Source organism: Corvus hawaiiensis, chromosome 2, assembly GCF_020740725.1.
Source record: "Corvus hawaiiensis isolate bCorHaw1 chromosome 2, bCorHaw1.pri.cur, whole genome shotgun sequence".
In the NCBI taxonomy this organism is placed as follows: Eukaryota; Metazoa; Chordata; class Aves; order Passeriformes; family Corvidae; genus Corvus; species Corvus hawaiiensis.
In genome coordinates this window covers 38,477,401-38,495,570 of record NC_063214.1, presented here as the reverse complement: position 1 = coordinate 38,495,570, position 18,170 = coordinate 38,477,401, and the positions used below count along the sequence as shown (strand labels likewise).

The following is an 18,170-nucleotide window of genomic DNA, read 5'->3' as shown; positions in this document are numbered from 1 at the left end:
GGAAAGTGAGGGAGGGAACCTGTCTTAAATTAGGTGAAGAGAGTAGATGATCAGACTAAGAGAACACAAAGGTAAATGGCATGAATGACTCTTGCCATCCCACTGGCAAAAGGTTAGAAGAATGAGCTCTAGATCTGTTACTACAATGTAGCAAACAAACAATTTTTACCTTATTTAAATTAGGTGAAAATGTTATCTGATCAGATTATCTCTGGTACACTATAAAGACTTCATAAAAATGACTAAGCACATTTATCTACTGCAAAATGTTGCAAAATCAGCAAACAAATGTCTAAAACTTACAAATCCCCAGGAAATAGAGGCCTTTGCTCTAATGCATGTGATAAATAGCACTTTTCCCATGTGAAATCAACAGAATCTTGGGAAATGGAAGCTGAGACAACTCAAAGCCAGTATTCCAGCCTTTTTATTCCCAGTTTCATGCAATTTCCCTGTTGAATCATTCTCTTCTCCTCACCTCTGTGAATTTCTAGAAGTCTGACTTCTTCAGCTTTGAAAATACAAGATGACACCATCACATTTTGTTTAGCTTTGACTAGTGTAAAAACAAAGTATACATGGAATAAAATACAGCAAATTATGAGGAAGGACTTTTCATTGAAGTTTTAAGATATCAAGGCAGATGGTTTTCAAAAAGTACAATTACAATGTTTATGGAAGATTGTTTAGAGTTTCTTCTGCAGGTAGAGATGCTAAGTCACTTTTTTTTTTTTAAGTGGGTCTCATAAGATTTGCTCACCAGGACACTTGGTTTGTGAAAACACAAGCAGCCTTACTTAAAAACAGGCATTCCTATCAGCCACTTCATATGGGGAGGAACAATTCAATTTAGATGTGAAATCTATTTTCACTAAAGCAATCCATTTGTACTGAAGCAAAAATAACGACGGGTGCAAGTATGGTGTCTCAAGGCTATATTTTTTCCAACTAAAAAAAATACTCCAGCACAATTACTAAAAAGAGAAGGGGAAAAAACAAACAACTAAACAAAGAGCACAGCATTACTTAAAAGCAAAGACTCTATACAGCTATGTAATGACAGCCAATATTTCACTTACTAACACCACTTAATTTAGCTCCATCAGTCTCCCACTGACACAAGAGAAACAAAGCATTTAAAAGATGTGGGGTGAAGCTGTTATAGAGTTTGGACTCTGGATTGTAACTGTCCCTAAACATGTTCTCTCAGAGAACAACCTCTGGCAATTTATTCTCAACTATTCATTCTCATTCATTTCTTCACAAGCTTTTGTGAAAGGAAACTCTTTCATCTCCTTTCCCTAGTTATTAGCTTGTGGCAACAGGAGGTTCAATCAGAAGCCATTTTACAGGCTTGACATAGAAAAATGAAGTGCATTTTTTGTTGCTGAGCCCTACAAAGGACAGGGCCTATGTACTACCAGAAACATTCTGAACATACACTGACATAAATATAAAGGCAAAATAACTTAAGTTCATCCCCTTATGTGAACCTCAGAATACAGAAAAGGTCTGAACATTTGTGCTGTCCAACTGCTGTATTTCATTTACAAATAAAAGGTTTTCAAGCACAGCCATAAGTCTAGCAAAGAATTAATTTTGTGATGACTCTCTTAATTCAGGACTGTTCTTTCCCTGCCAAGCTGCTTAATGTGCAAACCCTCTGCTTCCTCCTCTGCAGTCCACACTCCACCCTTTTCCTCCTTACCTTACACTGGCTCTGGTGCTCATCAAATCCTGCTTAATAATTCAATTCATTACTGTAGCTGAAAATTACCCCAGCTAAAAGCAGGGTAAGTAACCTCTTCCAGGTTAGCTCATGGAGAGATGAAGTCCAGAATCACACAAAGAAAAGTACAGTTATGTGTCTGGGAGCAGAGACTGGCAAGTGCTTCCTCTGTCTTTAGACAGCAGCAAGATTTTAGAGCAGCTAAGCTTTAGATTACTCTGGCAAGTCAAGTTAAATACTATCAACAAAAACCTAAGAGAAACTAAACTAAACTGCAAAGAAGACAGTGTAAAAACTGAGGCAGAGGTTTTACAATGCAGCAAGACATTGGTTGAGAAGGTTCCCACCCCACTTCGGGTTTATGACAAGATGTAACTGTTTATGTGGTCACAATGCAAAACAGACCAGAAAAACATTTTGGATTTTTAGGTTTGCTTTTCTTTTCAAAGAAATAAAAAGTGGGAGCTTTCCCCCTAACCCGTGACTGCACAACTGAGTGAACCGTAACAGAGCTATGAGCAGGAAATCTCTTGACTGGGTTTGGCTGTTGGGGAATTTTGATTTAATTACAGAACTGTTTAAGCTGCTTTATCTTTAGCCAGACCTGACAGATCACCACTACACCTCTCATGGCTCACTTCAGGCCCATGCTCTGCTGTACAAGTATTAATGCTCCCACAGAGCAAACTAGATCAGAAAACAGATTCAAAGAAAATAGTACTGGGTAAAGGAAGAGGAGAAAAGAGAATGTTCTTCTCTGTATTAGTTTCATGACACAGCTTACTGTAAGCTCCCACCAACAGCTGCCACTCCTGTCTGTGGCAGTTCAGAGTGAAAATGTTCATTGTCAGACATGACAACTCCTTAGGTTCACACTGCTACCAGTTACTATTTTATCATATAAAAAGATGTCACAATTTTCACTCAATAAACCCTTCAGTGGAAGCTTACCTGAATTATGTCAGTCCCACTCCTTTCCTTCTCTTTATTACATAGCTCAATAATTTTGTTGCACCACCACTGGTGCAGACTCAATGATTTGTGTTCCTTTCTGTCAAGTTAGCTTGGGGGCGGCTCGATGGCCAGCTCACTCCTCAATCCCCCAAGTACCACTACAGGAGAAGCACAGAGGTGGGGACAGAGGGAAGATCTCACCTGCAGCGATTCCAGCTTAGATCGGCTTTCAGGATATGTTTACAGAGATGATGCAAACAGATCCCAGCTCTCCTATCTACACCCTAATTTGCTGGAAATGCGCCAGCTGCTACTGAGGTGATATAACCAAGTCTGACTGCACACTCACACTAAGACACCTCACCTGTAGGATACTCTCTGAATACTCAGACTCCTTTAGCCTTAATGCATTTTTTAGTCTTGCTTCATTATGCAATGGCATCTCCCTGATCTTAAAGCACTGATTACCAAGGTGTCACCAACAGCAAGACACACATGCACTACACTTACTGCTGCAAAGACACAATGCTAGCCTCCGAGGCAAACACTGGGGCTTTTTATTCAGGCATCATAGGTACTGGAAGATGACAAAAGTACGATGTTCAGGTTGTGCCCATGCCCTCCTACCCACCAGCACCAATCCTCTCACAGTGTGTTATGCCTCCAGATTCCACCACCCCCTATGCCCTTCCTCTGCCCTACTCGTGCCAGATGATACAACATATTCTCCCTGTCATGCCTTTCGCCCCTCAAACACCAGGTTCTCCCCACCAGACAACCCTCCAGCCCTCAAACCAAAAGGCCCCACCATCATCCCTCTCCTCCCCAGCACCAGACTCCACCCCAAAACATACTATTTGCTATTCTTCCCCTTCACTCCAGGATCAGGCTGTCCCTTGACTTGTCTCCTGCCCCTTGCCTCCGGCCATAACCCTCTCCCCCCACCCCAGACCAGCCTCCCTTCCTTAATATGCCTTACGTCCTTCCCCACCACCCCAGGCCAGACTCCCGTTGCCATGGCACCGCTTGTGCCCTCCTCAAACACCCCCTATAGTCTTCCCCTTGCCTCAGGCCAGGCTCCCACCATGTCCTTTATAGGCTCCCTTCCACCCCAGGCCAGGTTCCCCCCCGGCGCCCTGGTATCCACCCGGCGCCAGGCTCCCCCCGCCTCTGATACCCCACTGCCCTTGTTCTCCCAGGCCAGGCCCCCCCTTAGGCCGGGCTGACGCACATACGCACACACACCCACCAGGTAGAGGGTGCCGTAGATGCGGAGGGACTCTGCCAGGGCGCTCTGGGTGACGTGCAGCACAGCCGAGGAGCACTGCGGGTGCCAGGTGTGCCCGATCTCGTAGCAGCTGTGGGGGATGGACTTGCTCAGTGCCGCCATCTTTGCAGCGCGCGCGCGGAGGGGAGGGGGGGCGCGGGGCGCGCGCGGCCGCCGCGTCACCGCCGCTGCCGGGGGAAGAGGTCGCGCGGGGCGCAGCGCGCGCCGGGGTTACTCGCGGGCACAGCCGCTCTTCCCACGCCGCCCGCCCCGCGCGCGCGCCGCTCGCGTGAGGCCCGCAGCCAATCCGCGGCCGCCGGGGAGCGGCCGGGGCCGGGGGTGGCGCGAGCAGCCGGGCGGGGGGGCCGGGCGGCGCATGGTGGGGGGGGGAGCGCGCGGCGGCGCTGAGGGCGTGTGTCCCTGTGTCCCCGTGTGTGTCCCCCCGTCTGTGTGTGTGTCCCCGTCTGTGTGTGTGTCCCCCCGTCTGTGTGTGTGTCCCCCCGTCTGTGTGTGTGTGTGTGTGTGTGTGTGTCCCCGTCTGTGTGTGTGTCCCCGTCTGTGTGTGTGTGTGTGTGTCCCCCCGTCTGTGTGTGTCCCCGTGTGTGTGTGCACGCCCCGTGTCCTTGGGTGTCCCGTATGCGCATCCCGTGTCCTTTGCGTGTCCCACGTGTGTCCCCCGTGTGTGCTTTGTGTGTCCCGTGTGTGTCCCGTGTCCTGTCACACACCCGTCGCGGCACGGGGATTTATGTGCCTGTACAAAGCTATGTGTCTACTTCGTGAGGTCAAAGTCGCAGCCGTACGGATTTTGGGATGTCTGCCCTAAGAGCCGCCCGCACGAGTCGGCTGATTCTCATCGTGGTGCTGAGAGGTTTCAGTGCAGGGCAAGGAGCCCGCACTGAGCTCAGAATTAAAGGTCATCTTGCAGTTTGCTCGCAGCCTGTGACGGCAGCGACATGTCCTTCAGCTCACTCCACTCATGCACTCCTGTTCCTTCTGTTTCTCATGTCATCCCGCCTCTCCTGAGCCCCTGGATAATGTCAAACACTCTGTTTCCTGTCTTAGCTGGTATGGCCTCCTCACACACTTAAGGTCTGACTCCTGTGGTTATAGTGTTTGCAGGCTGACTCTGGAGAGTTTTGTAAACTTGCTGGGAAGTAGATTGGCATCTGCATGGCTCCACGTGCAGAACTGTGTATTAAGTGCAAAGTCTTCCTAAAAAGAAACTCTTTAATTATTAACACAGTGATACCAGAAAAGTGAAAAAAATGCACACATGCACACACACACAATGTCCCGCGTGTCCCCTGTGTCCCGTCACCCCTGCAGGGGATGAATGCAGGGAGAAGCTGCCAGCAAGTCCCTCCGTGACAGGGGGCCGGCAGCAGCCCCCAGTGCCACAGCAGAGGGTGGGATGGCCAGCCGGGGAGATGATTAATTAAGGCTGAAAGGGACCGCTGGAGGTCATCTCATCCAAGCTCCCCTCTTAAGCAGGTTCCCCTAAAGCACGTCACTCAGGATTGTGTCCGGGCAGCTTTTGGATATCTCCTGTGAGGGAGGCTCCACAACCTCTCTGGGCAGCCTTCTACAGTGCTCGGTTACCTACATAGTAAGGAAGTTCTTCCTCGTGTTCAGGTGGAACTTCCTGTGCATTAATTTCTGCCTGTTGCTTCTTGTCCTCTTGCTTGTCACCACCAAGAAGAGCCTGGCTCCATCCTCTTGGCACACCCCCTTCAGATAGTTACAGATAATGACAAGGTCCCCCTCTCAGTTGTCTCCAGGCTAAACAGCCGCAGGTCCCTCAGCCTTTCCTCATATGAAAGTTGCTTCAGTCCCCTAATCACCTTTGGACACAATGGAGTTTTTATAAAACCGTGAAGGCAATGACTGATGACACAGTTACAGCTCAGTTGCAAAACTGGCATCTGGATCCAGCTTGAAATTTTGCTAATTTAGGGACCAAAGGGGCTGTGTGTATCAAGACCCGAGGATTTTACTTGGGTCTTTGTTAAATAACAGTTCAGAAACACTCTGTCCTGATGAAGCAAGTACACTCTGTATCTCCTTTGCTGTGGTCAAGAAGAGATTGTTTCAAGACCTAGGTGAGACATACATCCTATAGGATGTCTATAGGAAGATCAGCAAACTAACCTGCAGTCCAATGCAGACTTAGAACAGAAGCAGCAAGAAAATTCCGTCCTCTTACAGCCTGGCTCCAAATAATCCTGTTGTAGTGTTCGCCTCACTGATCAGACTTGAGACCAGCCTGTACCACTTCCAAAAAGATAAAACAAATTTGTCACTGATTTTGCAAACTCCTTTACTGTTCTTCCAAAGGAGCTTGCTGTGGGTGCAAGATCATACTTGCATTTCTATTTTAGCAGCCCACAGATGGGTAGGTTGGATGGTTCACAGAACGTGGGGCTGCTGAGAGACTTTTGCAGACTCCCAACAAATCTGCAGTAGGAGATCTTTGGCCTAAATAATTCAATTATGCTATTTCAGTCAAGCGTATCTGACCAACCAACCCTCTTTAGGTAGAACTCTGTCTATGACAGCTTGTATTTAAAATGTAGAAGGCCCTAGAGATAACTTTAAATTCAGGTTCAGTGCTGGGGTACAGCTCCCCTGCAGCTGTGGCTGTGTGGCTGCCTCAGGGAGTGAATATTGCTGTGTGCTGGCCCTTGCAGGGAAGCAGCCTTGGCAGTATAACCTGCTGCAGTGTTGTCTGGACTTTGGCTTGGACCTAGTGCCTTGCTTGCTGTTTTTGTATTACTCTGTAAAAAACTGCTTGTGGGCAGAAAAGGCAATTATTTCCTAAGTTACGGATTCTGGCTCTCTTTGCTTGCATGTTTTGGCCTTGATACTACTCTGGGCTTAGGGCTTGGTTGCTGCCTTGTATTTGTAGGCAGAGAGCTATGGCACATACAATAATAATAATTGCTCAAGCTAATGATTTCACATCTGACACACGTTTTTGCAGACAGTCCTGATTTTGGAACCACTTGCCCTGCTCAAGTTAAGGAAAAGTGGTAGAGAAGGATCCAACAAGATACTTTGTTCCTTTGTGCAGCACCCCTGATCAGCTGAAGAGTTGCCTGCTCAGGACTGAAAGCTTTTTCGTGTCTCCTGTTGAGACAGCTGAGGAAGACTCTGGTGATGCACTGATAAAGGAAGCAGCACAGCCCTGACCTTGCTCCAGGCCCTTTTCCATGAGGTTGCAAAACTCTGAGAAGAAGCCCTGGGGGAGAAGCCACATGGGAATACCGCTGATGGTCCAACTGGCATTGGATGCTACACCAGGCTACTCTGACCTGGGAAATCTACCCTTGATTGGAATAGGGACAAAAAAGTCTCAGAAAAGGATGGAATCTCATGAATTAAAATAAAACACTGAAGATGTTTACTTTTGCCCCATAAGCGCCCAGGCTTTTCAGGAATGCTTCTTGTTGCATGAACAAGGCTCTATACCGGGAATAGCAGGGTGTGTCTGTAATGTTACTTAAACAAACACTAGTGGTGAATCCTGTGGCATAAAGCCAAGTGATGTGGCACACGCTGTTCAGAGCTTGCCTTGTAAATTCCAGGTGCCTTGGAGAGAGCTACCCAGAGTAGTCCCAAAACCGAAGCCAGGGAGAGAGCTAATTGCTAAGCAACATGAATGGTGGGGGAGTTGAGAGCTCAGCTTAGTCCCTGGTCTTTTTTGATGTAACAGAGTGAAATATACCAATGTGTCTGCATAAAAATGTAGGCTGACAAAAATATGAGCCTCATTATACTAGTAATGATGCCCTGGGCTCCACGCCTTGTGTCACAGAACAGAGCGATGTGGCAGCATCTCACTGCATTGAGACTCTGTTCCAGCTGCTCACAGATCCATTTGCAGCTGGGTTAACAAAATGCAGCTTCCAGCACAAGACTCTGGCCAGACTCACTCTTTAACAAGGTACCTTAAGTGATGGACAGCACTGCAATCCTTTAGTTTACCCATGCAGATGATAACTGATTATATTATGGAGTCAGATGGCTTGGGTAGCAGTTGCTGAATGAAGAAAAGTAGTCCCTGCCTTTCCAGGTTGTAGTGCATCTCACAGTTTGGAACATTCTCTGCTGCTATCTTCAGCATCTGCCAAGTCTGCTACCTACAAATAAATTACGTATCTCATCCCATGAGAGTACCTGGAGATGTGAAGCTTTTTCTCTTGCCTTCACACTGAGCAGTTATCAGTGTTAGGAAGTGGCCTAACCGGGAATCCAAGGCAGAGCATTTAACTAATTAGAACAAAACCAGGCAGAAAAAAATAAACTGAGGAAAAACCAGGGGACTTGACATTTCAGGAGGCTTTGCCTTCCAAATACATTGGGATCTGGGAAATCTTGTCTCTAAATATTTTTAAATATCAGAACAATCTGGAAACATTTTAGCTTGGAAGAAATGTTATGCTTTGCCCTCTCCATTCCCTCATGTTGCTTTCCAACTTGTGATTTGGGGTTTTTTTTGCTATTTGTTTTCTCCCTTGGGACAAGGGATCCAACTTTTCCCTGCTACTCATGCCATTCTCAGTGCCTGCACTTCAGTTCTGGAAGTAACATCTCTTTCTGATAAGAGCTGCTCTTTCCACCAGTAGGGTTTTTTTGCACTCACTTAATTTCCTGCTTTTCCCATTCTTCTACTCTCATTGTTATTATCCCTCTGTTTGTTCTCCAGCCATCTGTGCAATTGTCTCATCATAAAGTTTATGAAATCCAGACCAAAAAATATTCTGCTGCTAAAAAAGCTAGGAATTAAATCAATTCTTCTCTTCAGGTCAGTGGTGACAATGTGTACATGCAGATATCTACTTCCTCCAGTGAACTGCATAGGAACTCCAGTCTCCATTTCTTCTCAAAATCCAGGACAAATGGTAGGTACAGTATATAATTAGTTTCTTTAGAAATAAACCACAGTCTTGTAACATACATCACTAATACATGAAATGGCTGTATTGAATGGGAGTGAATGGCCATTAATTGAGAGGATTTACTTTCTTCCAAGAAAAGAAGGGCCCTTTAAGAACTACATTTCACCCTTGTGCCTGAAACTACTTACGCTTTTAACCCAACCCATTTTGCATTATTTGAAGAGAAATTCTCTTCTGGCTTGCAACCATGAATGCTACTTGTTCGTTTCTTAGCAGGGGATAAGCTCAATACCCTTATGTTTGTGGATATTTCAAGGTAAAGGAATTATCTGGAAGTTTTCCCATTTTCCAGATGCAGTAATGTCCAAACTAAATATGGGATGGACTGTGGGATAATACCCTGTGAACACTTTAATACACACAGTAATATCCTCATGTTTATACAAATATGGATTTTTTTCCAGACAGAAATGTTGCAGTCTTTCTTACAGAGGTACCAAGGATTATATTAAGAAAACAAAATCATAACATTCACCACACTGACTGTGTGGGCCAAACCAAGAGATGACATACTGAGCCATATTCATGCTACTGGCATCAGTTGAATTGTACTTCAACTGTATTTAGCCTATGGTGTTGCTGTTCCTGGAGACAGTGATTTCTTCTTTCTAAATCAGGTGACAGAATTGGTCATTAAAGGCTAAATTAAGCCACTGCTTTCACTACAGAAGGAATGAGAGGCAGTGTATGTGGACACACCATCCCAAGAGCAGCCCAAAACAGCAGCTGTGACCCTGCTGCTTCTTCTCTGCTCTCCTGCTTTCCAGGAAAGTGCTTTCTGTAGTTCTGGAAGGAATGCAAAAATCAGTCTTGCATCATCTGGGTACCTCGGCTTGAAACCCCTTTGCCCGGTTCCCTACCTTTGTTTGACTGAAACCACTACGACACACCTTTACACCACCCAAAGAGAGCAAAATCTTTTCTGGTGCTATCAAAAGGTATGGCTGCCCATGCTCTACAGTCACAGTGCTGTGTCTGGAGTTCATGTCCTTCCTCTGCCATCCTCTTGTCTTGATGGTTATCAAATTGAGCAGTCAGGAAAGACCTGTCTCACATAGCTCCGACGTCCTTCATTTCTGCCTACCAGGTGGGGGCAGCAGCCTTCAAACATGCAGGTGGTAATCACCTTTCCAAGACCATGGGTGGGAAGGATGGGAGCAGCTGGGATTCCACGCTGCTGCACGCAGGAAGCTCAGAGGCAGGATCAGACGGGTCTCCACTCCTAAAGAGGTCCAAGAAGTCAAGTAGAGCTCTGCACCTCTATTGTGTATGACACCTGATAGCTAAATTGCTATCTGGAACTTTTTTGGGCCTTTTGTATGATACCTGAGATCAATATGCTATAGAGAGGTCTGGCCCTAAGTAGGATAGATACCATCCAGTCACTGTCATTTGCCCATAGGAGCAGCAGTGAGTGGTGGGCTGTTCTTCAGCAGTGTCAATGCCAAGGATCTCTCAGTAAGTAGGAGAGAAAAAGGAGACAGGAATGAATGATGACATCCTCAAGTAAAAACTTTTGTTTGCCACTCCCAACTTTTTTGAGGTCATTATTGAGACATTATTTATTCTTCAAACACAAGCATTTTTCAGTCATGATCTTAAGAAAATACTCAGAAGGTGCCATTTTTTTTTCCTGTTTTGGAGTTTCTAGTGTGCTTAAAGGTTCTGTAATAAAACTGTCCATCCATCACGTTGGGGTGCTGAGGCCACAGACAGAAATGTAATTATTCTAAAGCAATTTAGCACCCAACAGCTCCTTTGAAAATTAATGATAGTTTTGAGGAACTCAGCGCTTTTGAAAAGGCTTTCAATTTAATCCTGATTTTCTTTTTTTCCAGAAGAATAATGAACAATAAATTTCAGCTATATAGTTTTCAAATGCTCATGTTGAAATAGCCTCATCACTCGTGCTGCCAGCACTTGGATGTCACAGCAGTAGACTTCAACAGCCTAAGTAGCAGTTGCTGAACTACTTCATTTTTCAGGTTTGTATTTTCAAACAGGCAGTGTTTGTGGGTTGTCCTGGGTTAATAAACTACACTGTCTTTCAGCAGGACTGTGGCTGTCCAAAGCTGGGATCAAGGTGAATGGCTCAGAGGAGGCTCTTTGAGGCAGGCTGCTCCCTTTGCCTTTATTTTCCCACTTTGCTGCCAATTGTCTTGAAAGTGCTTTTAATTACAAATTAAAGAAAAAACACACCCATGGTTACTATTAGCTTTTGAAATACTGTGTTTAGGTGGGAAGATGCAGCTTTAGACATCCACATTTGGACCTCCTGTCCAAAATCGAGGCAGTGTAAAAAACAGTTGTGGATTTGCTGGAACTGCAACATCAGGCTCTGCTGTTGGTTCATCTCTGCTGAACCAAGCTTTGTGAATGTATATGAACAAGAATCAAGGAAACAAGTTGAAGCAAACAAGTAAAAACACTCAAAAGAACCATTTTTAAACACAGAAGCATTCAGAGAACAAAACCTTCTTTTCAGCACCTCTGGCTCATTCCTAGAAGCCATTTCTAACATTTCTGATAAATAAGTTGAGAAACTCACTAAAGCCTAGCAACATCACAGTGTCCCTAGGAAAAAGAGAAGCACCAAAGAGCCTTGAGAAAACTCTGAATAATGCAGAAAGCAAGAATAAATGTTTATATATGTGGTATTGTAAAAACTCTCAAGCAGCATAAACACAATAAGCAATAGCAAAGAATAGGATATTTCTGTTTGTTTCCCCACACTTGAGATGACCTAACCTACCTTAAGCATGGTTCTACTTTGGGACGTGTGAGTTATTTGATCAACCCAAACTTGTGAAAATAAACACTATTATTCTACTGTTTACATTCTTTTGTTCTCTGTAAATAGACTGAGGACTAGCAAAGTAAATTATAATAAAATACAAATCAAAATAAAAACTGCCGATAAAGCAGAAACAGCACAAGTGGAAAAAAATGTAATAAACACAGAAATAATGAAGTTAAATACTCATCACTGAGCACAGCTCTGTGTGCTCCAGATGACTTTGTCACTGTTTTATGGTTGTGTTCTGATCTCATTTACAGACACCTCCTGCAGAGACTTCCCTCATGCTAAGACATCCCTGGCATGACCAAGAGAAAAACTTAACATCTTGGGGTCAGTATTTTCAGAGAACCCTGTGGAGTTAGGTCTTCAGATTTCATTGGATTTCAGTGCAGGTTGAACACCTAAATTTGTGTCTCTGAAAAAAATCCCCTTGTAAGGTAATAGCCCACTTCTTTGTCCCTACCCTGTATTGTCTTCCAGACACTATTTTCCAGTGTTTTTTCTAGTTGTAAGTAAATGCTGTGGGACTATATTAGTATCTGAGGATCCAGCTAGAAGAGATGAACTTGATTATAAAGTCTTTATTAAGAATAGGTTTGCTCTCTGTGCCCTAGGCCCAAAACTTCATCCATGCCTCTGTGTGGCAGTGACATCTTGAAGGCGTGTCTTTCAGATCAGTTAATGTCCAGATTTGTGCACATCATGTGTTAAGAATTACTACTGTTTGTAACATCAATGATAGGGCTTTCACCACTCCCTGGGAGAAGTCATTTTGCAGCCTGATATATGTCACTGTTGGAAGGCTTCTCTTGATGTTTTTATAATGGTTTTTTAGCACTGGAAGACTGAAGATAGAAAGCAAAAAGCTCACTGTGTTGGCTAGAGCTCAGTATGCATGTGCCTATGCCTGTGCATAGAGATGAGGTAACTGGTCAGACATGGTATCATTTTACATTCCCCTCCCACACCAGAAAAGCACCTTCCTTCTTTATCCTATTTATAGAAAATAAAAGAATTTCCTTGGTTCTTTTTTTGGACAAGAAATGTAATGTTAATGTTTTACACAGATCTCTTCAGTCAGAAGCCCAGGAGAGAATCAATACAGCCCTGGCTGGGAGAGCATGCTGCCTCTAAAAACAAGGCAGTAAGGATAGTTAATGACCTGATGTCCACAGATGTCCAAATTCTGTCTCAATGCCAAAAAAAAGGATTAACCCAAATGATATAGTTCAAGTAAGTTCCCTCATAGCAGAATTTAAGCAAACTTCACAGGGGAAATCATAATGTATGCAAGAAACTATACCTCCTCCTGGCACTCCCACACCCACTGAACTGCATCCATCTCTCCTTAGGGAGAAAGATGTAAAAATAGCACAGAAAAGCATACTTTCAGAGGATAAAGTGAAATTTTAAATTAACTAAATAGCTCAGGTTGAAAGAGTATGCAGCTTTTACCAATGTATGAAGGAGTTATAACTACTGGTGGTCCAAAAAAAGAGATACACATGTTTACACACTTACCTGAAGTTCATTGTCTCAAAACAAATGTCGCTTAACATCCAGCAACTCAGTTTGGTTTAGCCAAAGAAAGTAAATCCATCTCTCACCAATACAGCTTTCCAGAAGGATTTTTGAAATCCTCTTTTCCCTTGTGTCTACTTAACAAATGGTCTCTGGAAATGCTGGCTATTTACTTACAGAAATCATATTCTTGGGACCCAGTTTATCCTTTCATAATTCAAAGGCTGGAGGGGCATGGTATTACGTTTTATGTGCGAGTCTTACAATAAAGATGTAAAAATGATCCTCTAGTCAGGCTGAAGAATATTTATCCTACAGTCATGCACTGTTGCCCAAGGGTTTTTGTATAAATTCTTCCTTGATCCGCACTCTCCTATTTAACTTGAGCCTCTGTTAGTTCCTCTTACCTTTACCCAACTGCCTGAAGCAGCTAAGGAATGAGATACACATCCTGAGCTCCTTTGATAGTCAAGGCAGAGGGAAGCATCTCCAGTGCAGCCACCTTAGATCTGAACTGGACTCAATTACCTTCTCTATCTGCCTTGCCCACACGGTATTCAATGGAGGCTAACCCAGCACCCGCAAAGGCTATCAAAAAACTACATCCCTGCATCAGATGCATAGGAAGGAGAGGCAGGCTTTGGGGCAGCACAGAGAGGGTCACTGGCTTTTGCAGTGGTTGCCTTCCACTGCAGTCATCTTGGCATGGTGGCAAAGAGAGCCTTTGAGAGCCTTTCCTGCAGGATTACAACATGGAGGGGTCACTCTACCTCAGCCTCAGGAACCAACTGCACTGGAAGGGCAGATACGGTGGCTTTTGTCTAAATTTGGAGCCCAATTCTTCACTGCTTTTCCCCATATGATGAGAGCAAAGGGGGTTGTTTTTGTGTTTATCTTCTTTCCAATTAATTTCTTCATATATTTCAAGTAATTTTATATCATAAACTGAATAATAACCTCGCCTCTCAATATAGCACCATGCCCAGTTGTAGCCTGAAATTTTCATATTTGGGAAATAATCTGCTCCAGTTTTACATGGGGAATATTTAGGTTGGATGGCAGCTTTCTTACATTTTTTCAATGCACTTTTTTAGGAGTTTTCTTTTTATATTTTTCATAATTCCCCAAGGATGTGTGTATAGTGTCAACAGTACTGAATGACATGATCTTTTACTGTAAGGAACTGAAATATCATGGTAATCTAGTTTTCATGGTAATTTGGCCCATGGAAGTCTCTCCCAGGGATAAAAATGCCTGAGAAAAATGGAATTCACATAAACTCTCATTCTTTTCTATGTTCATGTATGAGTCTATGGGGAAATAGATGAATTGTCAGCCTCCAAATATAAATTACACTGCCCAAGAATGAAAGATCAGTACATGCTCAAATTCCAGATCCAGTAATAATAAAAATAAAATTCAGCATTAGTTCCATTGATAACAAAACCTCAGTACAGTGCAAAAATACCACCGTGATCAGCACAATATACAAGAAGAAGGGTGCGGTTCCCTCACAGCTGAAGCCAAACTAAGCTGATCTGTTTCCTTTCATGGTCACACCACCCCTCCTTGTCATCACAGCACTATTTATTTTATTCTGTTAGTTTTCTAACAATTAGTACCTGGGCCTACCCTGCCCTGCCAGGGAGTCAGAGGAAGAGCACATATGTACAAAGTGTAAGGTGGGTTGCACTCCACATAATCGCCTGTATGCGTGCAAGGAACATAAGGCAAATGTAGAATGGCAGCAAAGCCTTCTGCACAAGACAGAATGGCATTATTTATGCACCAACTAATTTGAAAGTCCTTTGGTTTGTGTAACAGTAATCTATATGATTGATTTGCCATCTTGGATAGAAATTAGGAAACCTGTTTGCCAAAGACTTGCCAAACCAGTCCTTCTCAATGTCTGGTATGACATTTATGTGTTTGTCTTCCTGTGAACGTAGGACTAGTTTAAGTGTATAGGAATAGGTAAAGAAAAAGAAAAGCTATGAATATCATATGGTTAATGGAAGAGCAGCTCTGTCTGTGTGAGAAAGGGGAATAAACTATTCTGGAAGAGAAAGTAGAATAAAGCAGATATCTTTTGCAATTATATCCATGCTGGGTGTATAAATATATTAGCAAAAACTCATCTCCTTAAATAAAATAATTATACAGCTCTCAAACTGAATGCATACTGAAATCATTTAAAGAGAAAACAACCATAAATAAATAAATTTTTTTTTTAAGTCAGAAAAAAATAAAAGAATCACAGTGGAGACAAGAATTTGGAAATAATTAGCACTCAGTAACTGTGTTTTAAATGGCCCACAAAGTGAAGAATAGTGCCACTGTAAACTGGGCAGTCCAGCTAGAACTGGAAGACTCAAGTATTGCTGCTTATTTAAAGTTCTCTGTGATTCTATAAAGACCTGGAGGCAGTGGTGTGTATAACTTAAAGCTGCATTACTAGTGCATGACGCGGCTCCCAAGAGCAATGTCCCGTATCCGCACCGGGACAGGTTTCACTCCTGTGTCCAGTTCCCCCTTTGTGTACTCACAGGCACCACAAAAGCAACGTGAATGCAGCAAACTTCACCTCTTGGCAGATGTCGAGTTTCTTTCCCAGGAGAATGACCCTGCCGCCTGCCTAACACAATACAAAGAAGGGTTTTTTCCAGCCGTGCCCTGCAAGTCAATACTCGCTGTTATGTAACTAAACACAGCATATCAGCTCACATAGCCTTTTTAATGGGGAAAAACAGTACTTTTTAAGATTTGTGGCCAGATTCATCACACGCCTGACAGCTCTGTGCTGCTCCAATGACACAGAACAGCTTTCAGCCTGCAATAACTGATTGATTAAACCAGCTCGTCATGGTATCACTGGAGCAGTGCAAACCAGCTGAAGCATAACAGTAAACCTACCTCCTCAGCTTTGATTTTGAGGGATTTATATCTCAGCCTGATATAATTTCCAAAGATAAAACATTTAATGGATTAATTAATTAATATGCATGCTTAAAAGCTTGATATTTACTTATTTGGTAATAAGTTAATTAACTTAAAAGTTTGACATCTTAGTGCTTATTTACTGGGTAATACATTTGAGGAGAAAGCACTGTAGGATGTTTTTTAAAAAATCTGTCCCCCTGTGTCCATAAGCATGTTTGTGTGATGTTGGTGACAACTGGACGTGAGGACGAGGACTGAGTGCAACCGGGGTGAGTTAGGAGCAGTAAGTTATCTCAGCATCTCACATAAGGCAGAAAGAGTCCCTCTTAAATCAAGTCCACTGAAATTTGCTTCACAGAATGTGCAAAACGACACCAAAAGCCAAGTGCAATGTTGCTTATGGACAGCAAACACACAGGAAATAACCTCTGATGCTGCCATAGAATTAAAGCAAAACAGGATGCAGAAAGGTTTAGTGGGAAAGATGACTCTGCAAAAAGGAAACTAAGCCTTATTTAAAAAGCAAGACTCATGACCTTTCAGGGAGAGAGAGCCCAGCCTGTCATTTTCTACCGTGGCTAAATCACGCCTCATGAGCAATCAGTCTATTATTTCCAAAATTTTCAGGCTAATTTGCTATTGCGAAATGAAACTTCTTCAAACGAGACAAAAAGTGCATTCCTCCTTCACGATTGCACTCTGCACATGCCAAATCTGAAGTTACAAACCCAAGCTGTTTTGGACTTATCTGAGCATTAAAAAAAAAAGGCGGGGGGGGGGGTGGGACCTCAGAACAATCTTCGGAGAAGAAAACTGTTCATCAGTTTCCAAAAAAAAGGCGGGGGGGGGGGGTGGGACCTCAGAACAATCTTCGGAGAAGAAAACTGTTCATCAGTTTCCAAAAAACACCAATCACTTGGGCTAAGGTGAGTTTGGGAAATTTCAAGCCAAAATGTGAGGTTCTGAGCATTATAGAAGTAATGGTGAGCAGCAGTTTAAGCTGAAAGTCATTCTGAGAGACAAAAACATTAATTCCAAAGTTCATGTTGAGTTTTGCCTCCACCATGGCTCTGATTTTCAAAAGTCTACTGATTGTCCCAAAGGGAAGAGATGTTCTTGAAACCAGTCATGCTGTATCTCTGCAGCAGAGCTTTCCTGAGAGGTCTGTCAAAATTAGGCAAGGGAAGAGGGCAGGGTGTTTTGGACAGGGTTTGTATTTTAGGACAACATTCTATAAATGTAGATACACTAGGGAAAAGTCATTGTACAAATGTTTTTGTCTCACTAGATCCTGAGAGTGACTTTGTCTCACAGCTTCTTGCCTGTTCTGCTAGGCTGGTTGGAGAGGTATATCAATCCGAATTATATGAGGAAAGAGGCTTTTGGAAAACTGATTAAAAGTTTTTTAAAAATTGAAGTTATTCTTTAAGTTAGAAAGAGAAGTACCTGTGTGAAAAAAAAATATTGACACAGATGAAGTGACCTAAGTGGCCTTTATATGGACACCATTCATCTTATGAAATTTATGGACAGCTTTGCTCCCTGTTTCCCATGGAACACTGTGTGTGATACCTCTGTGCCACCTGGATTTCTAACCCCACCCATCACCTGAAAAATACTCTTGTATTATTGAATGGTTTTGATGCTATCTAAATGCAAAGGATTTATGCATATTAAGTAGAACTGAAACTTCCTGTTTACAATGCTATAAAAGCAAATTCTGAGGTCTCTCTGCAAACCAAATATTGACTTTTAAGGGTCATGGAGCAACTATTGACCCAAATTGGCATGCAAGGAATTACACATCTGAATCTAGATATGGGATCTGTGTCACAGCTTAGCTGCACTGAAGCACCATCGAGAAATTACAGTCATAACTGCATGAAAACAGAGATTCACAGCCTGTCAGGAGACTTGTGCTCTAGACTCACTACTGATATTGTCTGGGTCTCCCTTTGCACAGAGAGCTGGCTCACATGGAGTCACAAAAGGTAGAAACCT

General features: G+C 43.4%; 1 protein-coding gene and 1 long non-coding RNA gene across 3 annotated transcripts in view; one reads left to right on the top strand and one right to left on the bottom strand.

Annotated features, from left to right (window-relative positions):
• Positions 1 to 4,130, bottom strand: part of TMEM135 (transmembrane protein 135) — a 160,906-nt gene extending 156,776 nt beyond the window's left edge. For both annotated transcript variants that reach the window (XM_048294497.1, XM_048294498.1), the window contains exon 1: positions 3,933 to 4,130. In XM_048294497.1, the coding sequence (XP_048150454.1) occupies positions 3,933 to 4,073 (141 nt within the window). In that variant the 5' untranslated portion in view covers positions 4,074 to 4,130. The remainder of the gene's footprint in view (positions 1 to 3,932) is intronic.
• Positions 4,131 to 8,678: 4,548 nt separating this feature from the next.
• LOC125337521 lies at positions 8,679 to 16,202 on the top strand. The gene is made up of 3 exons (XR_007208074.1): positions 8,679 to 8,851; positions 10,747 to 10,893; positions 11,966 to 16,202. It is a non-coding gene; the product is annotated as an uncharacterized LOC125337521 (long non-coding RNA).
• Positions 16,203 to 18,170: the final 1,968 nt, after the last annotated feature.